The sequence below is a fragment of the Saccoglossus kowalevskii genome, chromosome 11 (genome assembly GCF_978046115.1).
Source record: "Saccoglossus kowalevskii chromosome 11, keSacKowa6.1, whole genome shotgun sequence".
Taxonomy (NCBI): Eukaryota; Metazoa; Hemichordata; class Enteropneusta; family Harrimaniidae; genus Saccoglossus; species Saccoglossus kowalevskii.
The window spans coordinates 26,441,803-26,469,255 of record NC_140651.1 but is presented as its reverse complement, the minus strand read 5'-3'; the positions used below and the strand labels follow the sequence as shown (position 1 = coordinate 26,469,255).

At 34.2% G+C, this 27,453-nt stretch overlaps 2 protein-coding genes across 4 annotated transcripts in view; one reads left to right on the top strand and one right to left on the bottom strand.

Moving 5' to 3' along the window:
* Positions 1 to 1,131: 1,131 nt before the first annotated feature.
* On the bottom strand, positions 1,132 to 27,215 carry LOC100372995 (profilin-4-like). Of its 3 annotated transcripts, none has more exons than XM_085505078.1 (5): positions 27,038 to 27,215; positions 3,574 to 3,702; positions 2,820 to 2,954; positions 2,089 to 2,194; positions 1,132 to 1,512 (listed from the first exon to the last, which is right to left on the bottom strand). In XM_085505078.1, exons 1-5 carry the CDS (start codon positions 27,086 to 27,088, stop codon positions 1,484 to 1,486), a joined length of 450 nt encoding a protein of 149 aa, XP_085361204.1. In that variant the 5' UTR covers positions 27,089 to 27,215; the 3' UTR covers positions 1,132 to 1,483. The 3 variants fall into 3 exon arrangements, with proteins under 3 accessions (XP_085361204.1, XP_077869681.1, XP_085361203.1); XM_078013555.2 differs by lacking the exon at positions 27,038 to 27,215 and adding an exon at positions 15,687 to 16,185; XM_085505077.1 differs by lacking the exon at positions 27,038 to 27,215 and adding an exon at positions 9,103 to 9,386.
* Positions 16,396 to 27,453, top strand: part of LOC100372845 (protein FAM228B-like) — a 46,568-nt gene continuing 35,510 nt past the window's right edge. The window contains exon 1 of the mRNA XM_085505075.1: positions 16,396 to 16,482. The gene's annotated coding sequence lies outside the window, so the exon portion shown is untranslated. The remainder of the gene's footprint in view (positions 16,483 to 27,453) is intronic.

The window sequence follows — 27,453 nt, the reverse complement described above, 5'->3', positions numbered from 1 at the left end:
GCTCAAATTTTATGTATTATTTAGCAAGTAAAACTAGATGGAAATGGATGGCCAACATAGCATACGAATAGGTGTTTTTTTTGTTCACTGGGAGATACTGAAAGGCCCTGATCAATCTACCATTGAATGACTCAAATCTTGCATAATATTTTGATTTAATTTCGGGCGGAATCTTGCACTGAAAGAAAAATTGTCTGTTGCATTCCACTCATATTCATTTACATACATTGAAGTTCGAGGTCGCCATTGTACAAAACAGCTAACATTAAACGGGTGATAAGAAATAGCCAAAAACTGGAAAACCATACTTGTTCTACATAGTTTTTACGCAAATGTGAAGACTGTTAATTTGGTCAAAAATTATGAAATAATACTTTGTGTGAAATATGTTGTATCATTCTAGAACTATAAAGACTTTTTGCTGAAAAGCAACTCCCTTGTTTGTTGTCTAAGCGAGTTCTTGAGCAATGAATATAGGATGTATATAAATACCATTATGTAACCAATGACACTATGTATGCAAGAACACTTTCTCTATAGAAGCGTCAACACTAATAACATTTTTTGATATTTCTGATTTATAAGGTGATATACAAAAATAATATATACAAATAAATTACATTACGAAAAATGTAAATCCTAAATCTGGTGAAAATATGAACGGCAAATTTAAATCTGTAATGAGTATTAACAATTTTCTACTTCCATGGCAAAAGCGCCCTCTAGTGTTGATTCATTTTGCTGAGTATTCTCGGGGGCGGACATCCGGGTATTTTCACCACATGGCAACCATCACGGTGAAAACAAAGGCAGAAAACTGTACTTTGGGATGGTTGTTGAGACTCCCTTCAACAGTGTAACAAGATTACCCCTGCATGTGTAACGCATATAAAATTTGATTGTTCAGGATTACTTCAAAGTTGAGTTCCTGTTGTTTTTTAAAATTTTCACCGGCTCGGCGTTCTGCGTTCCTCAGCAACGCATGCAGAGCCCATAAAAATAAGTACAGTGGTGCACGTCTTAGCAACGCGGAACGTCTTGTGACGTAGCATCGCCCGAAGGATACTAGTACCTGTATCTCGAAGAAGGATGTGATCAAAAGGTATCTGTAACAATCGATACAGAGTGGGATAGTCTTAATGTGATATTCTTAGTCAAATTTACAAATTATACAAAGAATTTTGTAGAAGAACTACTCCATCAATCACTCAAGGTCAATGAACTTTGCTTCACTATTTAAACCACTGATCACTCGGTGAATCCAATAAAAGTACCTCACATTAATGTCTTCTTGGTAATAAGATACAGAATTGCAGCTGAAGATGGCACACTGCAGTAGTTACTTTCACTGAATGAAATTAACAATCCATAAAACAGAGGCTACTGTATTTGCATTCAGGGGGGGTAGGGCTGTCCATCACTCGTATATATCCAAAAAGAGCACACTTGTAGTAAGATTACAGTCCTTAGCGTTATACCCAGGTTACTTGCCTTTCTCCTTGAAATAATCAGCTGAAATGAAGTATATATAGTATTATAACATGAATAATGTCATACATGAGAATTGATGTATAAATGTGTATCAATACACACTTTCCAAAATAGCCTCACGGCAGGTCGCATACTATAGACTCAGAATGAAAAGTATGTAAAGATATATTACCTCATTGCTAACCCAATTTTGCATAATACCATAATTTATTGTTTTTACCATATTTTGCATATCACTATTACCACTTACTGTAAAATACTTTATTTTAGCTGGATTTAATTTTCACTGAAAAACCTTTTTGGATGTTTTGTAGGGAATTTATTTTCACTGATTTCTGACCAGTTGAATGTAAAATATAGGAAAAAAGGTATATTCGCTGGATTTTATTTTCGCTGAATCATTCCTTCAGTGAAAATTAATTCCAAGCGAAAATAAAGTATTTTACAATACCCAATTTTGCATAATTGTCCATAATTAATCATTATTACTAATTTCTGCATATTATTACAATTATTTCTTGCCCAATTTCGCGTACTATCACCGTAATTATTTTTTTCTATTGGTGCATATTATTATCATAATTAATCATTCCTTACCTAACTTTTCTACTGCTTCCACACAAACACTAGGATACATGTTCTCATTATAAGTTCCCATTATGAGTAATGTTATTGTTTTCACCATGACAACACCAATTTTATCCTGAGAAAAATAAAAACATGAAAATGCAGTACAATTAAGAAGAGCATTCAGACTGATATATGCAGTGATTTTGGAAAACTTGGTTTGTATTTCGACTTTGTGTTGACGGAAGTGGAAATACTGTATGACTTGCAAAACTGTGACTGTAATTTGATAAATAATCTGTATTAAAAGCTGCGGAGGGGATCTAAACATATGAGAAATGGTGAATTTTTGGTTCTCAATTATTTAAAAAGAATGGTTGCGGCTTCTAATACAGATTTTACTGTACTGTTAAATACTTATTTTTGCTGGAATTAATTTTTGGTGTTTTGTATGAAGTTTATTTTCACTGATTTTGATGAGTCAAATGTAAAACATAGCAAAAAAGGTTGTTCGCTGTACATGTATTTTAATTTCACTGAATCAATCCTTCAGCAAAAATAAAGTATTTTATATATATATATTTCAAAAAACCCTCAAAATATTTTTCCTTTCGAAAATTATGTGTAATTGGTCCAACGATAACAAAAGAAATTCATATTTGAAGATTGTATCAATTTGAAAGTAAAAAAAAATCAATGAGAAATATGAAAACTTGGAAGGATCACTGGTTGAGAAATGTTATAAACTGATAATTACTTACACATTTGGCATATATGGAATTTTTATCAGCTCTGACACATTTATAATTATTGTTATCAAAATAGATTCCTTCTTCTCTGGTCCTTGGTGGATCTTTGAAAGCATCAATAAACTTTTGAATCTGCTCAGAATTCAACTGAAAAAAAAAAAATATTTCGACTTAGTCTTGGAATCTACTCAAGCGCTTTAATGTGTTCATTTTAGTGAAAAATGATATTTTCAATTTCTTCTTGAAAATTGCTTTGATACTTGAGGTTAGCATAATTTTTTTGAACATTTTGTTTGATGAAGTCACACTGACATCACTCTGACATCACTCTGACATCACTCTGACATCACTCTGACATCACTCTAACATCACTCTGACATCACGCATGATCTCAACAGCCTGTCCCAAACTGTTTTTTGTGTGGGTTAACCACATTTTGTCCTATGGGTGTGTGTTGCTTGACTTGGCTGACACAACAATCTTGTGCGACAATGGACTGTTTGGTCACTTGTTTTGCATATTAAGTCATACAAAAAGTTTAACAAAATAAAAGGAAAACATTTTTTTTTTAATTCTGCTCAACGTATCATTGGCTAGAAATATTTTTTTTTGCTTTTTAGCTAATCGTTACTTATCATTTGAAATTGACATGGAATGTAATTATACATTGTTTCTAAATTGTTTGTAAACATTTCTATTAGTAGATTCACCTGCATTCAAGCACTGTACTTTGCTTAATAAATGATCAAAGAATCTATAGACTTACATTGAACCCAACAGAACTAGCTCTCAGACTTGAGTCTTTCCTCCGTATAATAGCACACTGCTTAACGTGTTCAGTTGATATCAATGCATCATGCAACAAGTTCTGTAATTGGTTCATTTTTACACGATCCTGAAAACAATAGAAAATATGTGAATATAAATACAACATTCAATTCACATAAAGCACCATGTCCTAGCCTTTGAATAGGGGTTTTATCACTGGGCACTGTCCTTAGATTAACCTTAGTTGTAAGTGTATACTGTGATACTACCCATCATTCAATTCCCCAGTTGTTTATTTGTTTTCCAATCTTATTAAATTCTTCATAGAATTTTTTTTCCATATTTTTAGGCATAGCTAATCATATAAATAATTTACTGTAAAACACCTTGTAATTGGATATATAGCAAACTCGCATATATTAATACCGATGGTTACCTGAAAATTTGTTTCTGGAGTGTTTTGCATGCAAAATTAATGAGATATGGCCCACAATGTTGTTTTTTCACATGATCTAAAAACCTGAAGGTATTTATTATATTTGGAATTCACAATTTTTATTGGACGTTTATGAAACTTGCATGCTGTTTGTATCTACAATAAATATACCTAAATGACCTATTAAAATTTAAGTTTAGTGAAGTCATTTGGTTATATTTATGTCAACCAGCTTGTAGTTAATATTTATTAACAAACAGCTGCTCATTGATTAGCACTGGTTCATGTGACATCCTTTTATTTTATTAATATTTTTTTTTTTTTAACAGAAACACATACAGATAGAATAGAATATTTCATTTCACTCAAAATAACGGTAAGAAATTGATAAATTTATGGCTAAAAAAGAAAAGAAGATAAAACACTGTTACAGATGACTTAATAAATAAAACAAGAAAACATTCAACATGTATTTAATGAAATCGGTTAACAATGCAATTATTTTATCTGAGAATGTGAACGACCAGGTCTTGCCAACCGAATCTCCTATGAGAGAAAGTTGTAAGGCAAATGGGTACATGTTGTTAGTTTAATACAATAGCATCTTTGATGACATCAAAATGTTTTGTTACAAATTGTTACGAATTAGAATTAGCAGTAGCTTTCTACTAAGAGAAAGTTTGAGTTTGTATAGTAGAAACCTATGTGATTATTAAAGAGTAGTCATGAGGATGACATTTTGTGGGTTTACACTGACTCCCACAGAAACATTCAATCCTAGCAAATCTTGAGACCTCTTGTGAGTCCCAGAATTCATCTCTCATGATAATGAAAGTTTGTTATAAGAAATAAAGTAATTCTTCAATGCAAAGAATCTTTTCATTCGCGATGTGCCAAAAAATGCAATTAAGAATAACATTTGTATTACAAGCACATGATTGCGACCCCAAAACATTGCCTGCTTCGAACACAGTATTGCCATGGTTACGACAGTAGCAATTAGTCTTAGCATACAACGGGTACTGGGTATGAAAAAAAGACGTATTACTTCTGGTCTACTGAATCCAAGTCAGATACCTATATGGAGACAGGTCTTTTCATTTCCTCTCACCATCTAATAAACAACACCAGTCCTTTGTAAAGAGGTACTATATAAAAAGGGTGGAGAGTTCATTAAGGGTCAATGCAAAGTTCTATTTATTTATCTCTATGAGTCAAGTCACTGAACACATTAGCGGTGATTTCAGTGGAAGCCATGGAAACACTTTTAAATAGCTGCATGGCATTTTCCTACCAAATTTAACTCTTCGCTCGAGTTCGAAAAATCTACAAACATAACCGACGAGTTATGAATCTCAGTGGGAGAATAGACATGTTGCTGAAAACGCTTTTGAAATAAATAACAAAAATAAATTTACTATGTCAAACCATAGTGTCTTTGGTCAAAACTGATTAATAAATATTACACACACTAGTTAATTATTCAAATGGTGTATTCTCATTGGTTGATTAATACCACATGGCCTGAACCCAGTTATCATGAGGTTAATGAATTAAAAATATATTTATGTTTTTTTATGTGTATGGATTATATTCAAATCAAATCAAATCAAATCAATAAATATGTTTTTGTATGTGAACATTCATAATGAAAATACAAGTGTCTTTGAAATGCACTAACAAAACATTTTGATTTCTTGCTTATCAAGCAATTATCAGTTCACATGTATTCCACTTTTTCATAATAGAAATAAAAGACTGCATTGTATATTGTTGTGTGATAACAGGTTTTGGATGAGAATGTTTGTTTAAATAATTAGCATCGTCTGATTGCACGGTTGAGGCAGTAAGCTGGAAAATTATACATGTACTATTGGTACAAAGTGCGAGATTGGAGCAAAAATGTAATGTAAGTGTGAGAAATATAATGTAGTATGTGTGAGAAATATAATGTAGTAAATGTGAGATATATAATGTAGTAAGTGTGAGATATATAATGTAGGTAGTATGTGTGAGATATATAATGTAGTATGTGTGAGATATATAATGTAGTATGTGTGAGAAATATAATGTAGTATGTGTGAGAAATATAATGTAGTAAATGTGAAAAAAAATAATGTAGGTAGTAAGTGTGAGAAATATAATGTAGGTAGTAAGTGTGAGAAATATAGTGTAGTAAGTGTGAGAAATATAGTGTAGTAAATGTGAGATATATAATGTAGTATGTGTGAGAAATATAATGTAGTATGTGTGAGAAATATAATGTAGTAAATGTGGAAAAAAAATAATGTATGTGTGAAAAATATAATGTAGGTAGTAAGTATGAGAAATATAATGTAGGTAGTAAGTGTGAGAAATATAGTGTAGTAAGTGTGAGAAATATAGTGTAGTAAATGTGAGATATATAATGTAGTATGTGTGAGAAATATAATGTAGTAAGTGTGAGAAATATAATGTAGGTAGTAAGTGTGAGAAATATAATGTAGTAAGTGTGAGAAATATAGTGTAGTAAGTGTGAGAAATATAATGTAGTAAGTGTGAGAAATATAATGTAGTAAGTGTGAGAAATATAGTGTAGTAAGTGTGAGAAATATAGTGTAGTAAATGTGAGATATATAATGTAGTATGTGTGAGAAATGTAGTAAGTGTGAGAAATATAATGTGGGTAGTATGTGTGAGAAATATAATGTAGGTAGTATGTGTGAGAAATATAGTGTAGTAAATGTGAGATATATAATGTAGTATGTGTGAGAAATATAATGCAGGTAGTAAGTGTGAGAAATATAGTGTAGTAAATGTGAGATATATAATGTAGTATGTGTGAGATATATAATGTAATATGTGTGAGAAATATAATGTAGTAAATGTGAGAAATATAATGTAGTAAATGTGAGAAATATAATGTAGTAAGTGTGAGAAATATAACTATATAACATTTTTGAGAAGAGACAGAATAATTGGATTGTTAAGGACACTGGTTTTTAAGTTCACAAACTTTGCAGGAAAAACAATGAGTTCTATTGTTATTCTATATGTGAATTTAATTTAGCCAATTTTAATTATCAACAAAAATAGTGAAATTAAAAACCAGTGATTAATTAATCTGTTTACAATTACAGCAGCCATAAATGAGATTCATATGCATAATCATCAACTTCCCTTGGAAAGTCCCTATCAATGTTCCAATAACCACACCAACTTTCCCACACGGTTGAAGTGACCGCTAATAAGATTCGTATGGATAATTTACAACTTCCTTTGTATGTTGCAATATCCCTAATAATCAAAACAAAATTGACAGCCGGCTGTCTGAGGGTTGACCTATTTCATTCCATCAGGGGAAGTGAGATTGTTACAAAATGCAGTAAATCATTTTCATAATATTAGATCATTTAATAGCACCAATAAGAGAGTCCCTCTCTATATTGCAATGTTCATAGGGAGTTTGCTAATTTCCTGTATGAATCTTGTTTGCACTCGCTGTAAAATAGAGAACAAACCAACAAACAAAATGAGGTCACCACAATCTTTTGATAATACATAGAAAATGGCAAAAAATTAGCATTTTTCTTTGCTTTGGCCTAAGTTACTTTGACGAAAATATTTTCTTGAAATTTTGCTTGGTGAAAAAGTCATATATTGTTATTAATCTCAATTCTAATAATTTTCATTAAATAACAAATAATGTGACATTCTATAAATATCATAGAGTATATCATTCAATTCAGAGTTTTCATTAGAAGCCGGCAACCAGCGAAATCTCCGTCTGTCGCTGTCATTTCTCCGGCTGTTTTAATAAAATAAACTTGACTAAATGAACCATTAAATGATATACTTGACATCCAAAACAGTTTTAATTGACATAGTAAAAGGAAGACATTGTTTTTATTTAAAAAAGTCTGATTAAAATGTTTACTTTCCTGGAAATATTTGAGAATCACATTTTGCTTGAGAAAGTGCATCAGAATGCCCCTCAAAGCACTCGAAAACCCAAAAACAATTACCGGCGAGTATTCTCCCTCTGCGGGCTTTCTCCCTGTGATAGGCCTGTGGCCTACATTTGTTCCCCTGTTATTTTTCAAAATTCTCCTTCTATTTCAAATCTTAGTGAAAACCCTGCAATTTTACTATAACATAGAGGTCTCTAACAGACTCCATTGCAGATCTACTCAGTAGAATATGAATTTGGTTTCAATAAACACATTATGGTGTAGTGTAATTTGACTATCTTTATAATGCTTGCTTGTGACAATCTAAGCAGCAGTAATGCTTTGTATATAGCATTGAATGAACATAAAATAAAGAGCATATTTTATGTTACTGTAGAATACTTTATTTTTTGCTTGGAATTAATTTTCGCTATTCTGTTTTCCTATTTTACATTCAACTCACCAAAAATCAGTGAAAATACACTCCATACAAAACAACCAGTAAAAATTAATTCCAGCTAAAATAAAGTATTTTACAGTAATTCATTATCAGACATGCTAACAATAATAGTTTGAGTGTTTTGTTGACATGCAGAAAAACAGACGTAAAATATGACAATAAATGTAATAACTCGTTACTAGCGTAGAAGGTAATCTGATAATTGCATAGCAATGTAATCAGTATCCATAGCGATGAATTTGAAGCTGTATTCTATTATCCATTCAGCTTTTGCTGTTTATAGCTAAATACCCATCATTCATTGCAACATGACCTAAATATGAAATATAAAGATGAATCACGTTTTTTTTTCTATAGAGTGGAGTTCTATAGGGCATCAACACGTAGCTTTCACTGTGACAAAGAAGTCACAGTGACACATACTTGCCAATAAGCTGAAAAAATGATTTTAAAATAAAAAGTTCAATCATAAAAAATGAGAAAAAGCTCTTACAACATAAATTAATTTAAAAAAAAAATACTGAACAAAACTAACTATGTTATATATATATGTATTATAGGATGTACATTTCTACGGAACACATGATAGATATGTTATATTTTTAATGTACATTTCAATGAAGAAATAATACATTGAATCCAATTCCTTTTAGATTACAAGTATAGTGGAATAGCTCATCTATACATTGAAAGTGGTGTTACCGTGTAAGAACCTTTCACGTATCGCTTGCGATCAATCACTGGTTCGTCATCTTCCTCCATCATATTCATCATCATCATCATTGCGAATTAGAATACAAAATCCACACGTGTTCAAGAAACCCTCAAAAACGAATGTGGAGACTCGTAACTGACGTGCTACAGAGTACAAACTGACACCCTGACTTTCCAGTCAGCCGTATCGGAGGTTACTACGCATCCAGCTCAATAAACAAGATAGCTTTCTATTGGGTTACTATCACGGCTTAGCATAGCCACAACTCAATTATATATCTTTCTGTTTGTTTGCTTGACTCTGATGGGAACAATAACAGGTGTGCGTAATAGGTTGTATAGAGAACAATTCAGCTACATTAACTATGCAGATTAGAACCAATCATTTTGTAGGATACCTATCATGTACACAATAGGGTAAGACAATTCAAAAAGACGACATCAATAAAGATCATGCACATAGATTTCCAGTATCAGGCTAGTGAGTAATGAGGCACCTAAAACCTGACCTATTGACCTTAATAGTCTCTAGTAGACAATATTACCAGCGTCAACGTTTCAATGAGTAGACTGTACATAGGATAAACTTGTATGTGCCGTTATTGTGCAGTTGGTTCTGTTTTATTGCCTAGTCAAATTTCTTTTATTAAATTGGTTTTACGAGAAAGGAAGTTTGAGATTAAAAAACGGCACTCTCATCACCAAGTGAATGAGTTGGATGAAAAATATTTGAAGAGTCTTAGTAAATGTTATGGCAATCGACAAGTCTTTGTATTATTTACAAGATGACTACCCTCCGAAAAAAAAATGGTTTGTTCTTCACAACCATTGTGGGTGACAATAGGCACAGGTGGGCTACAACCATTATAAAAAGGTAGGTAGGATACAGTTAAATAGAAATGCCATGCTGATCTCCCAAGTCATGATGATCATTTAAATATCCTGATTTAAAAAAAAATTGCCCTAGGTTGTCCTTGTAAACAGTGAACAAACTGACAAGTAGTGACAATGGTTTGGTGTATTCAATTGAACAAGGTGAAATTTCTTTTGTTCAGAACAAGATAAAGGGGCGGCCGTAAATCCTTCTGTGCAATGAATGGGTGTGATAATTATTAGTTCTTTTATTTGAGGGTCGATGGCATCTCTAAAAAATTGTGTGTGCTTTCATGATGCAATTAGTTCACAATGTAATTTTGAAACTTAATCTGCCTCAAGACAACCCATCACATCTTGTGTCCACTTAAGAACTGTATGCCATTGAAGCAACTAGGAGACATTCCAAATACCAAGCATAACAGCCCTTCAAGTACTAATGAAGAATACAATGACAAACAAAACTATTCAATATTAACAGAACAATCCTACTTCTCAATTCCCATGTTTGTTATATACATCCTGTATTACAAGAAAATATTAATAACTGTAATTTCAAAAATGATGGAACATAAATGAAGCTGTGAGACACTGGTACATGTATTAAAAACAAAAGATTTGTTTATACATTGAGTGAGGGCGCTTTATAACCACCTGTTCATAGATGATAGCCTGTCACAGTGAGGGTAATCAAATTGAATTCGGAGCATGGGTAGCGATGCTCAAACATGGCTTTTTAAAAAACCTCTAAATGTGAACATACATGTGCAAATGACATTGAGTTCCTGCTAGACCAAAGAACAAAGTGTTTGTTTTTGAGCATTGAGTTGCAAGTTCAAACCCAATCAGTGGCCCTGCTGTCATTTAAAAAATTCATGATTTTGTAGCTAGATGACTCGTCAGGCTGCAATATCTGGGTATTGCACTGATAAGGATAAAATCATACACATAATATCCCCCTGAGAACAGAATAGTATTGAAAGACGATTCACCCCGTTCATTGTGCGGTGGGTAAACCAGGAAGATTCACAAAATAAATTAAGACATAGAAATCATAAAATCACCATTTTTGCATTAATCTTTTAATATTTTAGAAACAATAAACCAATATTTTTTTATTATTTTATTTTTGATAACACTGAACATCATATGTGCATAGATATGACTATCTGTTTGAAAACCATGCATAATACACACTGCATTTTTGTGATTTCAAATTCAAGTGCCTCTTTCAGGATTATGAATATTAAAACATCTCATATATGTTGTAGAATGATTTCAAACACGAGCAATAAATAGTGCACATGTTTTAGTGTATTTTATTTTATTTTATTTTATATATTTATTTTACTTTTACTATTTTTTTAAAACTATTTTCTTGTTGGCTTTTACAATTAACAAAACTATAAAAAAAAGCCAAAACTAGGATCTTATTTTATAATCAGATTGACCACACTCATGTAGTTAAAAAAAAGTAAAACAATGCTCTTATCAATGCTATTAACATGGTGGTGGTGGTGGTGGGTGTGTGTGTGTGTGTGTGGGGGGGGGGTGTGGGGGGCTGGTTGACATTTTTGTTGTTACAAATTATCCACCCCAATGGTATGTGAATGTTTGTCAAATACCTCCTAGTAGTGGTGGCATGTAATTTAAAGCTAGTGGGTGCTGTTAAATTACCCCACATACAGGAACATCAGTGGTATTCAAAATCTTTAGTGTAAAGTAGTTTTTGTAGTCAATTCCCTTGCTGGGTGGCCTAAAATTCATATATATGCTATTTTCATATATATGCTAACTTCCTTTGGTGGCTTATCTGCACCTCTCAACATACTAGTCTACACTTATCAGTATTTTTGCCCTTGAACACCAAGGTCACCATTAGCTGAAATAAAACTGCATAACTGTTTACACATTCTTTCAAAAATGTTGATTACAAATATACAACATTTTAGCAGAAAGAATTAAGGCATTTTTCAAAATTAATTGCAAATTAAATATCAAAGTATTTGCCTGCAAAAATGTGACTGTCTTTTGTAACAAATTGTAGGAGTCATACTAAAGAGAAGACAAAGCAAGAGACAATACAACAAAACAATGTGTATATACTATGGTTTGAGGATACTGAACTAATTACTAGTATATTGAAAAAAACAAAAGATGTATTCAAAATGATGTTAGAGGGCACTATTTGGTTGAGTAATTCACTGGTAGGTTTTTCAGTAGTTCAACATAGAGGGCAATCAAACATTGGTCTGTAATGAAGTGTAAAGGTGCATCCAGGATCAGGTTAATTTAAGTGGGTTAAAAATCAAATCAAGTGTTTATAAATACAGTTTAAAGAGTTCTAATTTTTTAATTAAATTAACTTTAAACTTTTTTAGTGTACGTATACCGAAGGGGGGCAAGGAGGGTAGCTGGTACAGATAATAGGAAATAAAAAAAGGCATTTTAAGTTTTTACAGGAAATTTACATTAAAAAATAGGTTTTTAGCAAATTCCTAATTACATTTTACACTTTAGATATATTTGATAATTTGTGTTTAAGAATCAAAATTGGAAATTGTGACGTACGAATTGTGACATTTAACGTGGTAAATGCTTCATACTCTCACAAAAAAATAAGATCTTTGTACAAATTACTGAAGATAGCTGATTACATTTTACACCTTGCCCATGTCTACGAATTTACGTTTTTTTATCTATTTACATTACATTATTATGAAAATAAAAACAATTGATTACAGCTTACAAGAATACCCCTTGCTGACCCTCTATGCCATATTATACTTGTCTACTGCACATGTCATGTTGGGATACAACTTACTAAACTTTTATTTACATTATTTTATTATACATCTAGCACATATAGCAGTTCTAGGCATCACACATCAAGCTGACAAATAGGGAAGATGTATAATGATAATAATGTTATTATGAAAAAATGAGACAAGAATGCAGTCACATCAATACTCTCGCTCTATACTTTGTGGCATTCTCATAATCTTTTCAAATTATTACAACCAAAACCAAGTAAATGTGGACCTTCAGTTGCAAGACACAACAAAATAAACTCAGCCAGTTATACATTTTGAGAATAAAATAAACACAATCAAAATCGCTGAACAAACATGTCTGAAATAAATAGCACGTTGTGACACAAAGTCTTGCTTGCCCCTCACTCGTACCTTTTTTTATCCTCAAAATGTATCACTGGCTGCAATTATTTTTTCATATCTCGCAAGAGAAGGTCCTTGCTGACTGTGCTTTGGCTGTATTTCCATATTGCAATATACATGTATGGAACTAAACATGTAGGATGCAGTTTTCTAAAATAAATAAATAAATAAATAAATAAATAAATAAATAAATAAATAAATAAATAGTTTATTCAAGTACATAGGCCACCGGCCTTTAAGTACAAATCAGATATAAAGTATATATTTACACATATTGTGAAAGCCAAACTCAAGATTTCACATAGAAATTACACATATGTCTCAAAACCTTGAGTGACGTAATGTAGAAGACCTCTAAGCTGACATGTATATTTGACAGCAATACTCTCAGACAAGCTGTTATGCATGACTGAACACAGTAAATAGCATGAAACTTAAAAGAGCGTAGCATGTGATGCAAAGAAAATAAATCATTCTATCTCATGACATCAAGGATAATAAACAACCCACAACAAGTACAAACATTTGTCTATGTTATGCTTTATATAATTATTATAACTTTCAGAAATTATTTACACTGCATTAACCGATTTCTTATTTGCCCTAATTATTCAGAATTTTTTTCTCACATTCTTCAATATTTCTGGTAAATAAAGCCTAATTTTTGTCCCAATCTTCTGAAGGAAAGTGCAGACTATAAATGAGACTATTTTGTGAATTTGTGAAGAAAAGGCGGAAGTGGTGGTAAAAAGGTAAAAATGTGTGATATATTGCTGTTCATCATTACTGATATGGCATCATCATCACTGATATGGCATCATCGTAACTGATATGGCATCATCGTCACTGATATGACGTCATCGTCACTGATATGGCGTCATCGTCACTGATATGGCGTCATTGTCACTGATATGGCGTCATCGTCACTGATATGGCGTCATCGTCACTGATATGGCGTCATCGTCACTGATATGGCATCATCGTCACGGATATGGCATCATCGTCACTGATATGGCGTCATCGTCACTGATATGGCATCATCGTCACGGATATGGCATCATCGTCACTGATATTGCATCATCGTCACTGATATGGCGTCATCATCACTGATATGGCGTCATCGTCACTGATATGGTGGTGTATATGAAATCATTCTTACAATCTATAAGAGTTGCTGTACAGCAAAAGGTTTAAAGGGCGGTGGTCGTCGCGCCGCGTCCTGTTTGATATGGGACTCATAGCGATGTACACAAGGTGTGTAAAGATACATTGTTTGTTAACCTGAAATTCGAACACATGCTGCGGTACTAGCACAGCCCTTTAAATATTCTTATGGTCAGTTCAGTTTTTGTATCAAATTTACACTCGAAAACGAGACAGAGTAATACAATTCAATCATAAAAATGAAACCCATAGCTCTTGTAATAGACAAGTCTGTTTTGGTCACATGACATCATGAAACATTCTACTGAACTGTTCAATCTACTCAGAAACAATTTCTAAACAGAGATTTCCCTCTTATGCCAGTTTCCATTAGAGAATGGCAAATTTGTACAAAAACTGTAATCCAATGTAAAAGTGTATTTAGTCTGAAATTTTGTCTTGAATTAATTTATTAGCACACAGCTTTAATAACAAACTAGTTTTAGCATGCAACAAATATTCATTAATGTTATGTACTTATAAATAAATGAAATATAACATTTTTTATGTATAATTTATATTTAAATAACTAATTAAATTTTCTACAGGGAAGAAATGAACTAAGTGGCAGCACCATCTTAAAGGGCGGTGGTCGTTGCGTCCTTTCCTGTTTGATATAGGACTCATAGCGACGTACACAATGCGTGTAGAATACATTGTTTGCTTACATAAAATTCGAGCACGCGCTGCGCGATGACTACCACCCTTCAAAATTACCATAAAACCAGGCAGCAAGGCCATATTTAAGTTCAACAGAATGCTCAGTACTTTTAATAATTACTGGTGACTATACTTATACAGAATATCGGTAGATCACACGAGTACAATGTGAAATCAATATACTGTACTAGTACATGACCCTGGGTTAAATAGAACAATACAATGAAACTAATTTACATACATCTATTGTCATTATCTTTTGTTCAGTCATTTGTCAAGAATTCAAAGGTGAGGGCATGGTATGCCTTTAAGGCCAAAAGCATGCACGGTGAAAGTCTACTGCATCAAGAGTTTACACTAGTGACTATAATACATAAAAGTTTTCAGTTAGAAATAGATGTCTTCAAAGTGTGTGTGACTTATTTGAACAACTATAAACTTTGAAGCTCTACATCGTCATGGCATTTAATGTTTCATATGGGTCCCATGCAACTTACACATTGCTTGCAAGTGATGTTGTTTGTTTACTTGAAATTTGAAAGCATGTTGCACGATGACAACGATATAATATCCCTCGCCCCCAAAAAACGTAGCTGGACAACCAAAATTCAAAATGCTATAAAATAATAATAAAAAAATCTTATGATTAAATTTTCTCACCATGTATTTCTTGTTCTCTTCATTGTCCATGTCAACAAGATGTGCCACACTGTTGACCATCACTTTCATTTTATCTATTCTTTCCAAGGTGTCAGACATTGTGACTTAGTTTCCAAACTCATGTAAACACAGACGCATACAGACACACACAGAAAGAACAGTCTACAGTGTTTTACACCCTTAGGCCGTCATTTCCAATTAAAATAATCTCCAAGTCTGCAACCAATCACTGGCGATGTAGCAATGTTAATAAATTTGAGCACACCGATTTGTCCGAGAGGGAAAATTCCTGCTGGCTTTTTACAATGTAGACCCAGGGGCTACTGTTGAATTTACAGACTGACCAACTTCAAGTACATGTTATCGTTGTGCAAGCTTCAAATCCAATGCACCATGAAATGCACAAGACTTTATGTGAATGATGTCACTGCCGCAGGGACTATGCAAATAAACCTAATTCCTGAGGGATGTACCGTGAACACACACACATGCCTACCCGTAAACACACTCCATGACAATTGCAGTGGCTTTTCTTAAAGTGATATAACAATGAATGGTTCCCAGTCAACTGAGCATAAACAAAACACTGAGACGTGTTTGTGTGTGCGACCTACCAACCATTCTTGGGGTCAAAAAGATGAATACTCAAAATACAGTGGTTCATGCAACCGTGACAACAAAATAATTACCGAACATAATAATTGTTAAACTGTGGATCACCAGGCTGCTGATTAAAACATATGTGTTGCTTACACTGACAAGCATGGATGTGTTGAACCTATAGATACCCAACACGGTAAGGATCAATTTCACAGTTTTCTCAATGAATGGGTTTATGTACCATACGTCAACATGGACGTGTACCATTGAATTACTGAGTCAAGAATGGATATGTGAACGTGTGCATCATAGCAAATACACCAATTTTAATTTCACAAGAATTTACATTCCCCGTAGGGAAAGTTGCCATGACAATATCGGAATGCAACAACATGGAATTCAGTTGTGATTGTATGTTGAACCGAGTGACCGAACCGAGGAATCCCGCCAAGTTAGCGTACAATACCTAGGTAACAATTACGCATCAGTGGACAACTTTTAAAAAGTCGACACCAATTGACTGACACGGAGAATTGGGCTCTAGAGGTGAATCAGTTCCAGCTCTTTAGATGCTAGTGCATTGTTTGTGTGCATAGTTACGAAACATACTCTTACAACACAACATCACGTAAAGGGATTTCATATTGTAATGAACAAATCACTGTGCACAATGCAGTGCCTTGACAAATTCAATTATACACAATAGATGTTTTTTTTCCCCTGTAGTTGTTGTCTGTTATATTAGGGAGTTCAGTTTTTGTATAGTAAATACAGTAGTGTTGACACATTAGACAATACGAGTATATTGCAGCAATACCATGGATTAATTGTCATCACATTAAATATTCAAGTTGTCACCATTTTCATGTAGCGTTAATTATCACAGAAGTTTGGCACGATCACAATAGTTTTTTTGTAAAGGCATTGGGGACATAAGCATGACAAGCAAAGGGTGCAGCCGACTCAACTTTATTTCTTCGTAACATTAAGCACTTTTGTACCTCAAATGAACCTTAAGTTTTGACAATCAGCTATAGAGGTCACAGGTAGGTCAGGTGTTTCATTAGTTGCCAGGTAACAAGACATTTGCTATATCAGCATTTTCTGACAAAATTTGGCAATCAAAGAATATTACAGTATTTGTATAATTGTACTGTATGGGGCTTAATTATTCGCAGTGTTTTATTTTCAATTATTTCACTGATACCTAAAATAAACCGAACTTCATTAAAATTCAGGGAATATTGAAATTTTAGAATATATTATATCTAGTATTATTTCCTTCATAAACCAACTTGAATTTAAAATCTAGTTAATATCTCTGTAACATCAAATCTGCTATAATTAAACCCACTGAATATCTCTCCCTAAACAGTAACTTGTTGAAGATCAACTCTTTGAATGCCAAGGTCAATTTTAATCTACATATTTTTCTTTTCATATTTTTTTCCAAGAAAATACGTTAGACCTGTACCTTATGGCAAATTAGACCCATCTGATTTGCATATATTTGACATTTCTGAAAATGTTTGTTAAAGGGCGGCAGTCGTCATGCTGCGTCCTGTTCGATATGGGACACGTAGCGATGTATACAACGCATGTAAAATACATTGTTTATTTACATGAAATTTGAACACGCGCTGCGCGGCGACCACGGCGCTTTAAATGTCATTATTAATGATGTGTCCCATTTAAATTTACAGTACTCTTATCTTACATAACTTTGCGCTGATGCTAAAGTACTAGTACTCACTTCATGCTGGTTTGAGAATACCTATCTCACCAACTTTCTTACAGACCACCTGTTGATTTAACAGTATTTGTAACAAAACTCAAGAAGTTTGTTTGAAGTCTCACTGTGGGATTTAGATAAATACATTACAAGGAATTACACTAAGAGGAGTGGCTTATGTTAATTAACACTTCACTCACCTAAGTCAGTACTGCTCAATAAAAACTCTACTAAACCAAAAAATCATTTAATATATTTAGTGATGTGTGTAATACATTAATACATAGGGATCTTTAAATGGGTAGTAAGTTTGATAATAACAAATTTAACTCTGCTGCTTTGACTTGTTCCTACCATAGTCTTTCAAGAAGAACTGTACATGTTTTTACACTGAAGTCAGTTAAGTGCTGGGAGAGTAACAAATTCAAACAACACAGTTTTTGAATGTTTATTATTAAAACAAATATCATCATAATCAAAACAATACACAGTATTTGTTTGTAAACTAGTAAGCTGAATATTATTAATAATGTTTACTCCCTGTATACATTGAATTATTGACAGCCAGTAAACAAGAATAATCAGCTCCAAAAACCACGCCTTGAAACACAAAAACTCTTTCCAACAGCATTCCTGGCTGATCAATTTGGTCATTTTGTTTATTGTTGATTTAGTGAAATCCCACATTCATCGTAACCATTCTTTTAAAAATCTTACCATAATAAATAATGCTCTACACATGCTAAAAATATCTGACAAAAAGTTTTTTCTATATCTTTGAAATTTACAATCTATCGTAACCACCAAATTTGATTATTTTCTCTACGTTACTGACACAGAAGAAGAATTATCAAAAAATTTGAAACAAGGATATTAAAAAAATAATAGTATTTAGTCATGAATATAGTTATTAATGAATTTCAACCATCAAGAAGTTGTCAAAAATAAGTTTGATTTTCTTCCATTGACAGATTTTTATGATCAATAAACAAAGTAATTTTAAAACTGACTGATGATGACAAATCCACTCAAACAGTCACTGACATTTAACTATGACAAATCGACCGTAGCAGACTTCTACACTACAACAGGGTCCAGTTTTAAACAAATTATATCTAAATTCAAAAAATACACCAGTATATAAATTTATTATTTAGTCTAGATGTGAGAGTTGATTCTTCCAAAACAAAAGCGCTCAATACAAAGTATATGTAGAGCGGATAAATACGTTAATAGAGGAATTAAATTTATTATTTATATATATATAAATTTTTTGATCACAACACAGAAATGTATACATTTCATGTTTCTTCAAGCCTAGGGGGTCTTTTCCAGAATCAGCTGCAAAATAAAACATGTTTCATTTAGTGATATACTGCCCTCTATCACGAATACACTTTAATCTTTCCTTCTTCAGTTAACATTACCATGCATATTTGTCTATGTCAAACGAAAACCTGACAAAACCACATAGCATTTCTATCAGCAAGAATAACTTAACATTTGTTCAGAAAAATTAGAAAATACAAAGTTTATACTCGCTGTACCTGTATATCCTGTAGTTATCTGGGTACAATATCTCACTCTTATACCATTACTCCTCCCCACTACACACACACACACACACACACCATTACTGATTTTACTAATATTCAGGTGAAGATGGTTGAGACAAAATTCAAATAATATTGAACAATAAGAGTCAGAACCTTTTAGGAAAATAGCAAAATAATCATTTCCTTTTTGGTTTCCATGGTAAAATTATTATGTCATATCTGTATTCATTGTTCAATCATATGTAATGAAAAAGCTGTTGTGTAATTAGTATTGAATCCTAGTATTGTCTAGCTTGGAATACAGGCATTCCGAGTAGACTCAAGAATGGTCTGATGAATCACTATATAACTATGTAGTCGGCATAGATTTCTGTGTCATCACTGATTGGCTGTCACCATGAATTCAGTACATTACCATGGGAACTTACATGCATAGGCTGAGCCATATGCAAGCCCTGCATACTCAGATCGATTCACTTGTCTATTATTCATAGATTTTCCAAAGTCATTCTATCATAGACAGCATCTAGTTTAAGTATTGTCACTCATTTTAATAATTTTGTTAGTTTCCAGATTACAGTCAAAAGAAATTTGTCTTGAATATAATTTTTGGTCATTTAAACCAGAAATTTAAACTGAGTTACATTATAAATGCTGTGAATTTTACTAATTTTTACAGTAATTATCTTTTTAGTTAGACCATCTGTGTTTTATAGTATAATGTACCCCAGTACAATAACTTGTTATTTTTTTAACTAGCTATATTCAGACACTGTCAATCTAATATGCCGCTTCCATTTATTTAACATACCGTATACAATGTTTCTGTTTCTACTGTTCACAATATTTTCTGTTTTAATATTCATATATGTATGGCAATTGAAAATTTCAACCAATCAAAATGTATAATTTCAAATAATCTTATTTGTTCATGGTGCAATAAATGAAATGACTACAGTAGATGGTATCTACCTTATGTCTGTGGGAAGTAGTCAGTGACAGCTGGGATCCACTATAATCTCATTAGTTTTTATTTTCACACTACTGGTAGATTCAGTTTATATTTATACTATGAGAGGCTTAATAGAAATTTAGGTTACAGGGATTTTAATGTTAATTGACGTATATGACTGAATGCAAAAGTCTTATCTGTCAACTGTATTTAACAGCATCTACCGGTACTCTATTTTGGATATGTATCGAGGATGAATGAAATCAGCTGATTTGACATTGTCTACGTCCCATGGTTTTTGTGACCTTGATTTATTTGTCCCAGGAAGGCTGCATGAACAAACAAACCCTGGCTAGCAAAGATACTGTTTTGGTGATATACACACAAATTATCATTTACAAGTTTAAAGTTTGCAGAAGTCGATGTCAGAGTGCGACTGGTTTACAACAGGCTAGGACATTAAATTGTCATTTCAATAGGGAGATTATCATGAAGCCCTGTCACACAGGCTACAACATATGGTACTATTTCTGATCACTGATAACATTACTCATAATCTGGTCCTAAATTCAAATCCTACCTGCCATTGAACACCAAAAATGGGTTGACTTGATCTTCATCAATGGAGAAATCTTAACTATAAGATCTGGGAGTAACCATGCCTGATTGACCGATGCCAAAACAAACAACAGTTACATTCTACAATGATCGTCTGGTGAAAAATATTTTTTTTTTCTGGTGGCAAAATTCAAGTTTGCAAATTGGAATATGTCACCAGACAAGAAAAATCAACCACTTGATATTTCATTTTGAGCTGACAGAATGCAATGAAAATATGTTACCTACAATTGTAGGGATGATGAAACTAAAAGAAAGAGGAGTTGCTGGTAAAAACCCTCTTGGTGTGAGATCAAACCTTGTTGACATATACATGTACCTTGACATTCAGATGATGTCTTAAAATAACAATTACATTTTACTAAAATATTTCAAATAATTGTCAGTTTCCTGTGTGTTCTTCCACTATACTGTTTACAATGACACATTACCCACAATGCACTGCTCACCAGTCCAATATTATACAATTATTAACAGTAAATGAGAGATTTTATATGGAGATTTTTCTTCCTGATGTGACAATTATTGATCAAAGCACTGATAAATCTTCATATTCCCAGAAGCCTACAGTTAATAATTGTTTTGTCATCTCAAATTCAGGAGTTTACCTGTCAAAATCATGTGGTGATTTGAATGCCCATAGTCTCAGCGACAAGCACTGTAGCACAGCCCGTGGCGTACAACAACCACGGCTCAACAGATCTGGGACAACAGTACAGAGATATAATCATCTTATTTTTCAATGTCTTTATTGCCCATGGTTTATTGAACATTTTCAATGTCATATAGTCTTCTGACAAACCCACTGCAGACCTAGTTACGTGTTTTGTTTGCATATTTAAATTGTGCTTTTATTTGTTTATATGTTACCGATTCGAGTGGACGTAATCTCGTCAGCTGATTATGCGACACAATTGAAATATTGTTATTTTCTGCATCTGTATTGACAATATTGTTTTGATTGTCACAGTGATTGAGTTTGCCAGACCTGTATTTGCACTTCCGACATTTTGCATTTCCACGTCCAAATTTGGCACTATGAACAGTGTGTTTACATGGTTTTTCTACACGGAGATGCCATTAGAGTGGAATGCTGGCATGGTTTGCATAAACTGAGTGCTATTTTGTGATTCATTTCATTCAATCAGCTTGGTATACTAGAGTATGGGAGCCAACAATTTTGCAAATTTCACACTGTTACCGTCCTTTCCACTAAACATGTGAAACATGATCAGAATGTACATCTTTGTTCACCTGTGCATTTATTGGTACTGTCAGTTTCTGCATCTAACGATATCAGTAACATTTATCTGATCCTGACAGGTGGGTAATGCCGCAATCAAGTCACTGGTTTTATGGCAACAATAAATTTCTTCTAATTAAAATTTTATTTAAATGAACCAGTTCTTAAGCATGGCATATACTTGTGACAATTCACCAATTGGTCATCAGCCAATTCAACCATAGGTCATCAGCCAATTCAACCATAGGTCATCAGCCAATTCAACCATAGGTCATCAGCCAATTCAACTATAGGTCATCAGCCAATTCAACCATAGGTTATCAGCCAATTCAACCATAGGTCATCAGCCAATTCAACCATAGGTCATCAGCCAATTCAACCATAGGTCATCAGCCAATTCAATCATAGGTCATCAGCCAATTCAACCATAGGTCATCAGCCAATTCAACCATAGGTCATCAGCCAATTAAACCATAGGTCATCAGCCAATTCAACCATAGGTCATCAGCCAATTCAACCATAGGTCATCAGCCAATTCAACCATAGGTCATCAGCCAATTCAACCATAGGTCATCAGCCAATTCAATCATAGGTCATCAGCCAGTTCAACCATAGGTCATCAGCCAATTCAACCATAGGTCATCAGCCAATTCAACCATAGGTCATCACTGATCAGCCAATTCAACCATAGGTCATCAGCCAATTCAACCATAGGTCATCAGCCAATTCAACCATAGGTCATCAGCCAATTCAACCATAGGTCATCAGCCAATTCAACCATAGGTCATCAGCCAATTCAACCATAGGTCATCAGCCAATTCAACCATAGGTCATCAGCCAATTCAACCATAGGTCATCAGCCAATTCAACCATAGGTCATCAGCCAATTCAACCATAGGTCATCAGCCAATTCAATCATAGGTCATCAGCCAGTTCAACCATAGGTCATCAGCCAATTCAACCATAGGTCATCAGCCAATTCAACCATAGGTCATCAGCCAATTCAACCATAGGTCATCAGCCAATTCAACCATAGGTCATCAGCCAATTCAACCATAGGTCATCAGCCAATTCAACCATAGGTCATCAGCCAATTCAACCATAGGTCATCAGCCAATTCAACCATAGGTCATCAGCCAATTCAACCATAGGTCATCAGCCAATTCAACCATAGGTCATCATCCAATTCAATCATAGGTCATCAGCCAGTTCAACCATAGGTCATCAGCCAATTCAACCATAGGTCATCAGCCAATTCAATCATAGGTCATCAGCCAATTCAATCATAGGTCATCAGCCAATTCAACCATAGGTCATCAGCCAATTCAACCATAGGTCATCAGCCAATTCAACCATAGGTCATCAGCCAATTCAATCATAGGTCATCAGCCAATTCAATCACAGGTCATCAGCCAATTCAACCATAGGTCATCAGCCAATTCAACCATAGGTCATCAGCCAATTCAATCATAGGTCATCAGCCAATTCAACCATAGGTCATCAGCCAATTCAACCATAGGTCATCAGCCAATTCAATCATAGGTCATCAGCCAATTCAATCATAGGTCATCAGCCAATTCAATCATAGGTGATCAGCCAATTCAATCATAGGTCATCAGCCAATTCAACCATAGGTCATCAGCCAATTCAACCATAGGTCATCAGCCAATTCAACCATGGGTCATTTCAGCTACTGGTCATCAGCCAATTCAACCATTGGTCATTTCAGCTATTGGTCATCAGCCAATTCAACCATTGGTCATTTTAGCTATTGGTCATCAGCCAATTCAACCATTGGTCATTTCAGCTATTGGTCATCAGCCAATTCAACCATTGGTCATTTTAGCTATTGGTCATCAGCCAATTCAACCATTGGTCATTTCAGCTATTGGTCATCAGTCAATTCAACTATTGGTCATTTTAGCTATTGGTCATCAGCCAATTCAACCATTGGTCATTTTAGCCTTTGGTCATCAGCCAATTCAACCATAGGTCATCAGCCAGTTCAACCATTGGTCATTTTAGCTATTGGTCATCAGCCAATTCAACCATTGGTCATTTCAGCTATTGGTCATCAGCCAATTCAACCATAGGTCATTTCAGCTACTGGTCATCAGCCAATTCAACCATTGGTCATTTCAGCTATTGGTCATCAGCCAATTCAACCATTGGTCATTTTAGCTATTGGTCATCAGCCAATTCAACCATTGGTCATTTCAGCTATTGGTCATCAGTCAATTCAACCATTGGTCATTTTAGCTATTGGTCATCAGCCAATTCAACCATTGGTCATTTTAGCCTTTGGTCATCAGCCAATTCAACCATAGGTCATCAGCCAGTTCAACCATAGGTCATCAGCCAGTTCAACCATAGGTCATCAGCCAATTCAATCATAGGTCATCAGCCAATTGAACCATAGGTCATCAGCCAGTTCAACCATAGGTCATTTCAGCTATTGGTCATCAGCCAGTTCAACCATAGGTCATTTCAGCTACTGGTCATCAGCCAATTCAACCATTGGTCATTTCAGCTATTGGTCATCAGCCAATTCAACCATTGGTCATTTTAGCTATTGGTCATCAGCCAATTCAACCATTGGTCATTTCAGCTATTGGTCATCAGTCAATTCAACCATTGGTCATTTTAGCTATTGGTCATCAGCCAATTCAACCATTGGTCATTTTAGCCTTTGGTCATCAGCCAATTCAACCATAGGTCATCAGCCAGTTCAACCATAGGTCATCAGCCAGTTCAACCATAGGTCATCAGCCAATTCAACCATAGGTCATCAGCCAATTCAATCATAGGTCATCAGCCAATTGAACCATAGGTCATCAGCCAGTTCAACCATAGGTCATCAGCCAATTCAACCATAGGTCATCAGCCAATTCAATCATAGATCATCAGCCAATTCAACCATAGGTCATCAGCCAATTCAACCATAGGTCATCAGCCAATTCAACCATAGGTCATCAGCCAATTCAACCATAGGTCATCAGCCAATTCAACCATAGGTCATCAGCCAATTCAACCATAGGTCATCAGCCAATTCAATCATAGGTCATCAGCCAATTCAATCATAGGTCATCAGCCAATTCAACCATAGGTCATCAGCCAATTCAATCATAGGTCATCAGCCAATTCAACCATAGGTCATCAGCCAATTCAACCATAGGTCATCAGCCAATTCAACCATAGGTCATCAGCCAATTCAACCATTGGTCATTTCAGCTACTGGACATCATCCGATTCAACCATAGGTCATCAGCCAATTCAACCATTGGTCATTTCAGCTATTGGTCATCAACCAATTCAACCATTGGTCATTTTAGCTATTGGTCATCAGCCAATTCAACCATTGGTCATTTCAGCTATTAATCATCAGCCAATTTAACCATTGGTCATTTTAGCTATTGGTCATCAGCCAATTCAACCATAGGTCATTTTAGCCATTGGTCGTCAGCCAATTCAACCATAGGTCATCAGTCAATTCAGCCATTGGTAATGTTAGCTATTGATCATCAGCCAATTCAACCATTGGTCATTTTAGCTATTGGTCATCAGCCAATTCAAGCATTGGGTCATTTCAGCTATTGGTCATCAGCCAATTCAACCATAGGTCATTTCAGCTATTGGTCATCAGCCAGTTCAACCATAGGTCATTTCAGCTACTGGTCATCAGCCAATTCAACCATTGGTCATTTTAGCTATTGGTCATCAGCCAATTCAAGCATTGGTCATTTCAGCTATTGGTCATCAGTCAATTCAACCATTGGTCATTTTAGCTATTGGTCATCAGCCAATTCAACCATTGGTCATCAGCCAATTCAACCATTGGTCATCAGCCAATTCAACCATTGGTCATTTTAGCTTTTGGGCATCAGCCAATTCAACCATTAGTCATTTTAGCTGTTGTCATCAGCCATATCAACCATTGGTCATTTTAGCTATTGGTCATCAGCCAATCCAACCATAGGTCAATTCCCCTATTGGTCACAAGTGTGTAATTAAAAAAATGTCAACATATGAAATAAAAAAAAAAATTCTGTCAAATTGATGAATCAGATTTTACAAATGTGTGGATGAGTAGATAGGAACATTAAAGTTGTGGAGGAGAGATTAGGTTGTCATAGATACAGTAGTCATGGCGTCTAAACAATGCACATATCTTGATCTTAATCATATATTAGTTCTAAGATATCAGTGAAGTGCTCAAATAAAAAACAGATTTACCGACCCCAAGTTGTGTTCAAGTCTTGATTCAGAGTGTGCATTTTATGTGACATTCCTTCATTAATTAAAATTTGCTTATTATACATGTAACATTTAAAACAAACAACAGGAAAAAAGGAATTGGGAAAAAAAACCCATAAGTATTTGATTTTAATGTGGGGCTCAGAATTCAAGTCACGGCATGAAACACTGCTGAATACCTGTCTGTGTATATGACAACCAAATTAAGACATTTATACAACAGCTAATGTAACCCATAAAATGCTTAACAACATGAGGCAAGTAGAAATAATTAAATCAGTTAAAATCAACTCAAGCGATTCATATATATCATGACGCGATCTATCGGTAGTTATCACAAAAACAGAAAATTCTTTGCTACAAAAACATGAATGAGTAAAAATTTTTAGAAATTACCGGCAATGTGCCCAGCAGCATTTGATATCGCTCCCCTCTGATTTTATCCATGGAATTCACAATGATAACATTCACAAATATCCAGACACCACTGTGCAAGCTGCGTTGGTGTGATCACCGCCTAACCCAAGATGGTACTGAGCAACACAGCCCCAGGAGGCTCAACTAACGCATATCGTGTTTAAGACAAAAACAAAGTAACTAGATCAGCGTACTCAGATCAGTCATCGCCCTTAAAATTACAATGCCTTCATTAATATTCAGTGAATATGATATGGTAATTTCCTGAGACACTCCAGTGCACGTAAGGCCCCTAGCAAAGCGGTCACACACTCGTTGTCAAATACAATAATACTTTGATTGAAAACTTCTCATCAATGAGCCCCGATTTGAAATCTATTAAAGGTTGTGGAGTT

Bases quoted from the DNA above. Each gene is read 5' to 3' on its own strand.
- LOC100372995 (XM_078013555.2), bottom strand. From the start codon at position 15,785: ATGTCTGACACCTTGGAAAGAATAGATAAAATGAAAGTGATGGTCAAC. The intron at 2,955-3,573 runs GTAAGTCTATAG...TTTTTTTTTCAG, and splicing joins CTAGTTCTGTTGGGTTCAAT to TTGAATTCTGAGCAGATTCA. The intron at 1,513-2,088 runs GTAAGGAATGAT...ACTTCATTTCAG, and splicing joins GGAAGCAGTAGAAAAGTTAG to CTGATTATTTCAAGGAGAAA.